The 11,286-nt window shown below is 44.1% G+C and overlaps 1 protein-coding gene across 2 annotated transcripts in view; it reads right to left on the bottom strand.

The window, feature by feature from the left end:
- Window positions 1-6,426: 6,426 nt before the first annotated feature.
- LOC143815558 (EF-hand calcium-binding domain-containing protein 4B-like) overlaps window positions 6,427-11,286 on the bottom strand; it is a 127,571-nt gene continuing 122,711 nt past the window's right edge. For both annotated transcript variants that reach the window (XM_077294874.1, XM_077294875.1), the window contains exons 15-16: window positions 8,101-8,177; window positions 6,427-6,658 (exon numbers count right to left, since the gene is read on the bottom strand). In XM_077294874.1, coding sequence (XP_077150989.1) covers window positions 6,568-6,658; window positions 8,101-8,177 — 168 coding nt within the window. In that variant the 3' untranslated portion in view covers window positions 6,427-6,567. The remainder of the gene's footprint in view (window positions 6,659-8,100; window positions 8,178-11,286) is intronic.

The following is an 11,286-nucleotide window of genomic DNA, read 5'->3' as shown; positions in this document are numbered from 1 at the left end:
ATCGCAGATCTGCACTGACCCATAGTATAACATTTGGCCAATCCAATAAAACATTGGATAGCATTCAGCCCTGTTATAGGCTCGTGTGAGCAAGCCCTCAAATGTAGGCATAAAATGCTTTTGTTAGGCATTTTAGGATTTGGGTCCTTTTTTTCCACTGAGAGTTCTAAATTAATAAGTCGAAAAACAAAGTAATTGGAAAGGTTAGACATTTTTGCAGGATTTTAGCTGCAGCTTGCCATATTGCTCATATTTCCATTAGGGATATACCAAACATGAGGCAAGCTGAGGCTATTTTCTGAGATTGCAGCCTTTCCCGTCTACTGGGTGCATTGTTTTGTCTGATGAACTGTGCAATCCACTCATGAATAGTGTTGAGCGATACCGTCCGATACTTGAAAGTATCGGTATCGGAAAGTATCGGCCGATACCGGCAAAGTATCGGATCCAATCCGATACCGATACCCGATACCAATACAAGTCAATGGGACTCAAGTATCGGACGGTATTCCTGATGGTTCCCAGGGTCTGAAGGAGAGGAAACTCTCCTTCAGGCCCTGGGATCCATATAAATGTGTAAAAGAAAGAATTAAAATAAAAAATATCGCTATACTCACCTCTCCGACGCAGCCTGGACCTCAGCGAGGGAACCGGCAGCGTTGTTTGTTTAAAATTCGCGCTTTTACTTGGTTACGTGAAGTCCCGGCTTGTGATTGGTCAGGGCGGCCATGTTGCCGGGACGCGGACCAATCACAGCAAGCCGTGACGAAATTACGTCACGGCTTGCTGTGATTGGTCCGCGTCCCGGCAACATGGCCGCCATTAACCAATCACAAGCCGGGACGTCACGGGAGGCTGGACACGCGCCCATTTTAAAAAGCGCGCGTGTCCAGCCTCCAGTGACGTCCCGGCTTATGATTGGTCACGGCGCCATGTTGCCGGGACGCGGACCAATCACAGCAAGCCGTGACGAAATTACGTCACGGCTTGCTGTGATTGGTCCGCGTCCCGGCAACATGGCCGCCATTAACCAATCACAAGCCGTGACGTCACGGGAGGCTGGACACGCGCCCATTTTAAAAAGCGCGCGTGTCCAGCCTCCCGTGACGTCACGGCTTGTGATTGGTTAATGGCGGCCATGTTGCCGGGACGCGGACCAATCACAAAGCCGGGACGTAATTTTAAAATCCTTAAGGACCTGAAATTACGTCACGGCTTGCTGTGATTGGTTGCGTCTCCCATGTGACTGCGACGCAACCAATCACAACGCCGGAACGTAATTTTAAAATCCTGAAGGACCTGAAATTACGTCACGGCTTGCTGTGATTGGTTGCGTCCCGGTCACATGGGCGGCACGCAACCAATCACAAGCCGGGACTCACGTAAAGGAAAGAAAAGCGCGAATTTTAAACAAAGAACGCTGCCGCTTCCCTCGGTAAGGTGCAGGCTGCGTCGGAGAGGTGAGTATAGCAATATTTTTTATTTTAATTCTCTCTTTTACACATTTTTACATTAATGTTGTTTCGATACCGATACCCGATATCACAAAAATATCGGATCTCGGTATCGGAATTCCGATACAGCAAGTATCGGCCGATACCCGATACTTGCAGTATCGGAATGCTCAACACTACTCATGAACTTTCCCCATCTGAAATTTATGTTTTGAATTTTACGTTTTCTCTTCAGATAATAAAATGGCTAAAAAGCACCTTGGAAACAGTAACAAATCATCATGTATTGCCATTAAAATCTCAAGCATTTAGTAGAGATATGAAACATACGAACACTGACACCCATAAAAAAAGACAATTTGTCGCATAGTTAGAAATTAACTATTTATATGTATTTATTTCTTAAAGCGCTGCGGAATATGTTGGCGCTATATAAATAAAGATTATTATTATTTCTTAATCCTCGAGAAAATTAGATGTACTGTATACAAAGCAACCCAAGATTTAAAATCTGATGATCGCAAGTGGGTTTATCTCAAGAAAAGCCAAAAATAGCAGAACATGTAACTGCAGTTTTCACACAATGCCAGCTATGATATACTATATATTATATGTTACCTTATTATTTTCAGTGGCTAAGTTTGCTTTAACATTTATATTTTGGCTTTTGTTCTGTTCAGAAAATGTATATACCCCATAGATATATATATACAGCTCTGGCAAAAATTAAGAGACATCCACATCAAAACCCTGTCATGGGCAGCCCAATCTCCAGACCTGAACCCCATTGAAAACCTCTGGAATGTAATCAAGAAGATGATGGATAATCACAAGCCATCAAACAAAGAAGAACTGCTTACATTTTTGCACCAGAACCAGTGTGAAAGACTGGTGGAAAGCATGCCAAGATGCATGAAAAAGTTTTTCTGAACTCTTCCTGAGTTGAAACGTTAGTATTGTTATTTCTAAATAATTATGAAGTTGTTTTCTTTGCATTATTTGAGGTCTGAAAGTACTGTTTTTTATTAATTTTGACCATTTTTCTTAGTCAGAAAAAAATACAAGAAGTGTTGCTTGGAAATTCGGAGACAAGTTGTCAGAAGTTTATAGAATAAAAGAATGATTTACATTTTACTGAAAAATCAGACAAACTGAACATTTTGCAGTGGTCTCTTAATTTTTGCCAGAGCTGTATATGCCCATATCTTTCAGGAACGGTGACAATAGAAATGAAATATTCTTTTTTTAATTTTTCAACTTTATTTTTTGTTAAATAATTTTTTTTTTTACTTTTTGAGCACCGCAAAGTTTGGATTTTTGAATATAATATATTAGGTCGTGGGATTATTTTTATTTACATTCCTACATTCATTAATGTCTATGCATGTAAAATGCAGAGGCATCTGTTAGGACATACATAAGGTATTACCTAAGAGGTATCTTGCTGTACAGCTTAGGCCCCTTCACACATCCGTTTTTTATGTTCATAAGCGGTCCGTATTTTAAGGAATGCAAATATGGACATACATTGTATTCAATGGTGATGCGCACAGGTCAGGTTTTTCACATGGACTGTGTGTCAGTGTGAAAAACCTGCAGACATGTCCCGTGCATACCAATGACATCCGTGTGTCATCATTGTGACACATAGCAGCGCTTGGGAAACAGCAGTACAGTTAGTGCTGTTCCCAGGCGCTGGATGCTGAATTTTAATTTACTCACCAAAAAATAAAAAGTAAAAAAGCAAAGTTATACTCACCTTTCCGACGATAATCCACAATGGTCATGTCCCACAAAGATCGCCAATTCAGCTACATCCAGATGGTGTGGTGAGCGATGACATCAGTGATGTGACTGCTCAGCACGCTGTTGTGAATTCTGCTTTTGGGTTCCCTCCGGTGGTAGTAGGTGGTAATGCAGTTGTCCCTGGGTTGCCGTCCTGGTCAGGTGTGTCTGCTGATTGCAGTTCTGACTGGTTTCGCCTTTTTTTTGTAATTTTGGTTTTCATCCTCATTTTTCTTCTGGGCAGGTTGAGCCTTCTGACTGTCCTGGTGTGGATTCTGTGGTTGACAGGTTGCAGCAGATTTGGGCTCATGTGGTGGACAATTTGGTGTTGTCTCAGGAGGAGGCTCAACATTTTGCTAACCGTCGTCGGTGTGTTGGTTCCCGGCTTCGGGTTGGGGATTTGGTTTGGTTGTCTTCCCGTCATGTTCCTATGAAGGTCTCTTCCCCTAAGTTTAAGCCTCGGTTTATTGGTCCTTATAGGATTTCTGAGATTATTAATCCGGTGTCTTTTCGATTGGCGCTTCCGGCCTCTTTTGCTATCCATAATGTCTTCCATAGATCTTTATTGCGGAAATATGTGGTGCCCGTTGTTCCCTCTGTTGATCCTCCGGCCCCTGTTTTGGTTGATGGGGAGTTGGAGTATGTGGTTGAGAAGATTTTAGATTCTCGTTTTTTGAGGCGGAGGTTTGTACCTTGTCAAATGGAAGGGTTATGGCCAGGAGGATAATTCTTGGGTTTTTGCTTCTGATGTCCATGCTGCTGATCTGGTCTGTGCCTTTCATCTGGCTCATCCTGATCGGCCTGAGGGCGCTGGTGAGGGTTCGGTGACTCCTCCTCAAGGGGAGGGTACTGTTGTGAATTCTGCTTTTGGGTTCCCTCCGGTGGTAGTAGGTGGTAATGCAGTTTTCCCTGGGTTGCAGTCCTGGTCAGGTGTGTCTGCTGATTGCATTTCTGACTGGGTATTTAGGTGTGCAGGATTCATTAGTCCTTGCCAGTTGTCAATTGTTGTTGGGAGGTGTTGGACCTCTGCCTGGTTCCTCCTGTCATTCTGCCAAATCAGCAAAGATAAGTGTCTGTTTTTTTTCCTGTGGCACACATGCTGTGTGCTTCACAATTCAGTGCTATTCTTTGTGTTTTCTTGTCCAGCTTAGATTGTGTCAGTATTTTCTCAGTCTTGCTGGATTCTCTGGAGTGGCAGATATACATTCCATGTCTTTAGTTAGATTGTGGAACATTTTGTATTATCTGTTGTGGATATTTTTTGAAGGGTTTTAATACTGACCGCCTAGTAATCTGTCCTATCCTTTCCTATTAAGCTAGAGTGGCCTCTTTTGCTAAATCCTGTTTTCTACCTGCGTGTGTCTATTCTTCTCCTTCTCACAGTCATTATTCGTGGGGGGCTGCCTATCCTTTGGGGGTCTGCTCTGAGGCAAGATAGCATTCCTATTTCCATCTATAGGGGTATTTAGTCCTCCGGCTGTGTCGAGGTGTCTAGGGTTTGTTAGGCACACCCCACGGCTACTTCTAGTTGCGGTGTTAGTTCAGGATTTGCGGTCAGTACAGGTCCCACCGACTCCAGAGAAAGTTTTCATGTGGCTCCAAGGTCACCGGATCATAACAGCACGCCAGCTGGAACATACTGAGCTGACCAAGAGAATCGTTGCCCATGACTGAGGGTAACCTTAATGACGTCACTGCCAGTCACAAGCAGCCATGTTCTCACTCTCAGCTCAGTGGGTTCTGGCTGGAATGGTGAGTGGTCACATCACTAATTTCACCGCTCACCACACCTTCTGGATGCAGCTAAGTTGGGGATATTCATGGAACATGAGCATTATGGATTATCAGAGGAAAGGTGAGTATAACTTTGCTTTTTTATTAACGTCAGCTTCCAGATGTCAGCTTTCCCTCAGCTGGTTAGAAAAATGAAGGGGACCCCATGACGCTTTAAAAAAATAAAATACATATATTTATTTAATACACGATATACACACACCACAGGTGCTGACTCCAACTCCCATTATTGTCACCTGGTAGCGCTGATCGCAGGGAGACCTGGCAACAATGATGAGACCTGCATTCTACACCCAGCGTCTGGTCATAGCGCTAACTGAACAGCTCTTCCCAGTTGTCAGTACGTGTCATACTGATATGGCTTCATTTTCATTAGGGGCTGTGAAACTAACTGGCAGTTAATTGCTAACTGCCTGTCTGTTGTGCACAGTGCCGATCTCTGCGCCATTTCTGGGGCGGCTGAGAGCCAGTCTAATTAGGCTATAGGAAGGACCAATATACATGGCCCTTCCCAGCCTACTATTATCAGCCTGCAGCAGTCTGCTTAGCCCTTGCTGGTTATTAAAAATAGGGGGGACCCCACATCATTTTTGTGGGGGTCATCTCATTTTTAATAACAGGCAAGCAGACAGCTGAGGGCAGATATTAATAGGCTGGGAAGGTGCATGGATATTGACCCCTTCCAAGCATAATAAGATCAGCTCACAGCTATCTGCTTTCCCTCGGCTGGTTCTAAAAATAGGGGGGACAGCCTGTGTTTTTAATTATTTATTTATTTCACAATGTCGGCTTGGATCATGCCTTTTCATCAAACTTTATTAATCTGCCGAATCTGAACAGTAACAGGGATGTACAGTAAGAAGTCCATGTTGGGTGTTCTGTACCAAATACTAGGCGTCCGGTATAAACTCCTAACTTTACAGTTAGGATTCGCACATTCCTAGAGATAAGTCATTGCCTGAACTGTCTAGCCGTTACTTATTCCCCTATCCCCACTGAAAACAATAGTAAACTGGGCCAACAATTATTTTTGAGCTGAATAATTACCATAAGGCTATGTAGAACCTCTTTTAGATGCTGGTGTACCTGCAAAGTTTTGCTTCACGAAGACGCAAGGGGTGTTTTTCCTGAAGCATTTTCTTCTCAGTCGGTTTTAGTGGTGGCTTCTTAGTTGGCCATTTTTTTTGCCTTCTATGTATCAACCAGTTGGAGCCACTTGACAATGGACTGATTACATCTTTTAACTGCTTTGCATCTTTACAAACCTAAGGCAGTTAAGAGACAATCGAAAGACCAAATGCATGAGCAAGTAGTTTTTACATTGCAGTGCATATGTTCATTCTTTTTAACATTTATTGAGCGCTTTTTCCGGCACATATCCTCAGTCATATGAGGGAAAGGAAATAAGAAAAAGGAAATGGTTCTTGGTGATTTTGAATTTTTAAGTTATATCGTCCTATTTTGAAAAGCAGAGTTATTATTCATCATTTCTTAAAGAAATCATTACAATCTTTAATACAGGCAACATGGAGATTCACATGCAACAATTTGTTTTCTTCAAAGTTTCCGATCTTTTTAATGTCACCACATTATTTTTCATGTTCTCCTCATGCTCTCTTAGGGACCTGGTGAAGAAAACACATTTAAAAATTTCTTCCATATTGTGTTTTTTTATTTAAACATTTAGATGAATTTAAGAAAAATTTAGATCCTCCCAACCACCTCATGAGGAGTCCACCGTATCTATGTAGATACCAAATGCATACACCATAACTGTCTGAGATACCACTTTAATGAAAATGATTGTACTCGTTAATTATGTCATATTTCAAGTTAGGATTCTGTCCAATAGAAAAAAATGTGATATTTTTTGTCGGATGGCATCTTTTTAATATGTATTCAATTTCTAAGGCAGAATCTTTTTTTGACATGAGACTATACAGAGGCACCAAATAGACATACATGACTGCCAAAGTCGTGGTACGACGTCTGCTATGCCATGTAAAGAAAGCCTTAGGCTGAAAAGCCCATGCATGGCTAAAACAATTCAAACTTGAGGTTTTTACTACAATAACATCCAGTCTAGAGAATTCACCTGGACATGTTGTATCCAGCAATTAGTAGAATTACAGCAGACTGTTGGCAAAATAGGGACAATTAAAGACTCAATGACACTAGCCAATTTCAGGCCAGTCATGACTTGTGATCGACTCTGGTTTATTTAAGTCATTACTCACTTGTTTACTGAATGAGGAACAATGAAGGGGACAGAACAAACAGTGTAATGACCACAGTCGCAGCGGTCATGACTGGGCCCAGCGGGTCAGAGGCCCGCCAATGCCAGCAAAAGCTAAAACTGGATGTGCATCCGACGACGCTCATAGAGCTGAAAGATATTGCGGCGCTCGAGTATGCACATCACAATTCATGATGCTGGCCAATCAGAAGCCAGCAGCTGACATCGGCATGCATATGACTTGGCAGTAATGTCACATGCTCCCTTCACACTCCAAAGTCAGCTGCTGGCTTCACAAGAGGATGTACACTGCGTGAAAGCAAAGGAATGGTGAATATTTAAAAAAAAAAAATCAGTGGCCATACTATTATGGATGACTATGGGGTGCATCATACTACTATGGATGACTATGGGATGCCTTACAATCTTCTCATGCTGGTCTAAAACTAGCTGGGTCTGACCAGTCTCACTACCCCTGCATTTTGCCCATGCTGGAGAGGCAAAGCACAGATTGGACCAATAAACTTTCAATCTTCAGGTGCACACCACTCTTAGCAATGCAAGAAGCTGGAAACCAGGAACTATGCTCCCCTAAAGGTTCATCTTGAGAAATACTCTTTAAGTTCCTACTTAAGTGCCACCAAGGTAAATCAGGGAATATCTCAATCTCTACTAGGAACACCACAAACCCAAGATGTCCACTTTTTATATAATATCGACCGCTCTTAGATCTGGATAACCTTTAATTTGCTGAGCTTGCTCAAAAAAAGTCAAGACAGTCTATGCAAATAAGGGAATGCTGGCAATTACATGACTGTAGGATTTTATTACCTTACTATCTGTATCAGTGCTTCAGTGATGTTTTTTCCTGATGCCGCACTGCATTCTGTGAATAGTAGCTTGTGCTCCTAGATGAAAATTGCGATAAGATTACAGTTTGGGAAGGAAGAAATGTGCGAGGAGACAACAGTATGGGAGGGGGAGATGTGTAGAGACAGTATGGGTGGGATCTGTGAAAAGACAGTGACAAGTTAAGGATCACTATATATATATATTTATTATGGGAGTATTAATTATAATATTAAGCACTGTAGAATACCAAATCCTAACAGTGTGTAATATACTCACAGTTAGGGTGCAGTCAGTCAGCTGTAAAACACGGACGATGATCGCATCGCAGTGCACGGACTGGCCTACGGCTCTTCGGACCCAAGCGTGACAGCTGCATAGAAATACATGCTGCCATGCTCGAGTCAGGAGAGCCACCGGCCAGTCCGTGCACTGCAATGCAACCATCGTCCATGTTGTACATCAGACTGACTGCGCCATTAGGATTCGGCTGTGACCACTCATATACGATTTTCATACTTATGGTCTCATGCCAGCTAGCTTCTCTTCGTGCTTCTCTCAATGAAACAGGAGCTGTAATTTTTCACTGAACACTGAGAGAATTAGGAATAATTAGTTGGCACTTGATTGCAAGTATACAAACTGCATTTGGGACTACACAAACCACATAAGCTGTGTATAGGACAGGGAGCCATACTGAATTTATGCCCCAGGAGCAGGAAAACCTAGATTCACCTAAATATGTACATATAAATGCATATTTTTTCTCTCTGAGCATTTTTGTGTACAAAGATCACAGATTCCAATGACTTAATAGCATCTACGCATTAGATTACTAACAGCAGTGTTCTGCATACATAGGAATACTAGGAAGACACAGTATCCTCCTCTCCCCAGTGTAACAGTTTAAGTCACGTCAAGCTTGGGTTTACATGTCAATGACCCACTGCTTCCTGCATTCAGAACCTAAGACTAAACACTTTGAAAGCTGTGTTTAGCACTTTGTGTGAGGTTAACCTGTCACTTCTGGTAGAATGGTCTGCTACAGTGTCAGCTTGAACTGGACTCTGTCAGCACAGAATATCTTTTCAAACCAAGTACAGGCGTTTGGTGCTCCATGGCGGGGCCAATCATTTATATACACCTTCCCACCTGTTTGGTTTCCATATATCTCCACCTTTCTCCCCCTCGATGAAGCCAGTTGTCAATCAAAGAAGGGAGTGGTGAAGATTGAGTGAAAACAAGCAGGTATGAAGGTGCATTTAAATGCTTTGCCGAACAGTAAAGCACCAAGTGGTGGGACTTAATTTGAACAGTCATCATGTGCTGATGTAGCGCCCCCACTGCCGCAGGGCCGAGGGGTACCCGGTACCGGGCCTCTGAGTCTCTGCTTCTGGGGTTGTCACGGCGGCTAGGCCCCGGCCCGTGACCCCGCCGTGGGGCGCACAGTGAATGATCGGTGTGGATAGTGGTGGTGGTGCGGTGCAGTAAATAACGAGGACACCAGGTTGCAGTCTCTTTACCTTTTTACTGGAGATCTCTGAGTCCTCAGTCCAGAATATGGTTCACCAGGCTGCGCAAGTCCGGCCGGTCCAATGGCACCTACAGAGTTCACTTCACAGGTGGAAATTGGTGCCTTCCTTCTTAGCGCTATGTGTTGTAGTCCTTCCCTGCTGTGCTTACGGAAAGTACCCCACAACTGTTGTGTCTGTTTCTCGTGTTCCCTCACAACTCGATTAAATGATGTTCTTCTAATCCTCCGTCCCTCCCTGATGTTACGGTTGGAACGGCACCCGTTTGTCGGATAGGCCTGGAGTTCTTCCGGGACCCTAGAGACGCCCCTCTCCCGCAATTGCCTCCCAAGACTTCATAGGTGATTTAGGTGAGACAGCCCGCCTGAGACTGACTGTCCTGCCGCTGTTTAGAGTATTGCTTGAAGCTGGTTATTGTAATACTCCCTCGGCGTTCCGGCCACCGGTAGTGCGCCTCAGTAGGATGTTGCTCCGGTCTTACAGCACGACCCCTACTGGTATTCTCCTATTGCTTGATCTCGTTTCTCACTCAGCACAATCTATCTCGCTTCTAATCCTTTCTTGGGTGCCGCCGCTTCCCGGAGCTGGCGCGGACCCGTTACGTTCTTTTCAATGCCAAGCCTCTGTCAGGATCCCACCCCTGACAGAGACCCTACTGTCTCTTCCTCCACAACACCCTCTGCCACCAGGTGTTGCTTCGTCCAATCCAGTCAGCTTTCTGATCTAACTTCCTGCCTGACCCCCAGTTTACCCACTATGGTGGGGAGTGGCCTAATGAATAGCACCCTTAGCTCCCCCCGGAGGCCCAGCTGTGAAATGTATTGGTGTCTGTGATACCTGATCAGATGAACTCCTTCAGTGCCATCGGACGCACCGTAGCTCCCCATAGTGGCGGAGCCACAGTACTGCAACGACCAGGACTCTGGGGCGCTGCACTGACACAGTCACTTTAAGGGAAGAGCCCTATGCATCCAACAAAGATAGCATTGTAGATTTACGCTCTGCCTCGCTACGCTGAGAATTGACCGCTAGTATGCATAAATATAGTCTGGTGGCTAGAGAGGGTTAGACAACAAGTTATATGCACCCCATAATCATGCTATTAAAAATGCTAGCCCTCATACAGCTACATATAAGCATAAATTGTAAAACAGGTACAGTACTTTCAAAGTAGTGACAGTGAGACAGATCGATGTTATATGCGAGGGTCACTATATGTCCCCCGGGATGCGCTCAGAAGCGTATTGAGGCAATGGAAGTTGATTGCAGTCACAGGCGTAGCTGTGATTGCAATGCTGAATAAAAGTGAGTGTTGGTGTTGGACAAGCTATTTGTCCAGGGCAGAGTTAAAGAAACCTGCTTGGCTTTAATTTTTGAAATGGACTACAGGATGGGAGTAGGGCAGTCCTATTCCTTCCGGGCTGGGTTTTCCAGGTGGCCTGTGGCCACAGGTTGTATGTAAAAACCCCTGAAGCAGAGGCTTTAAGCGAGAAAGCAGTTGGCTCTTCAAAAGCTCAGTCTGTGTGAGAATAACACAGAGCCCAGCAGAGCGAACTCCTGGCACTCCGCAGCGTGATACAGTTGTGCAGCCGGCCTCGGCAACCAGACGCATTTATGGACCGTCTTATTTCCCGGC

Source organism: Ranitomeya variabilis, chromosome 3, assembly GCF_051348905.1.
Source record: "Ranitomeya variabilis isolate aRanVar5 chromosome 3, aRanVar5.hap1, whole genome shotgun sequence".
NCBI lineage: Eukaryota > Metazoa > Chordata > Amphibia > Anura > Dendrobatidae > Ranitomeya > Ranitomeya variabilis.
The sequence above is the reverse complement of the archived record's forward strand: the minus strand, read 5'-3'. Positions and strand labels throughout refer to the sequence as shown.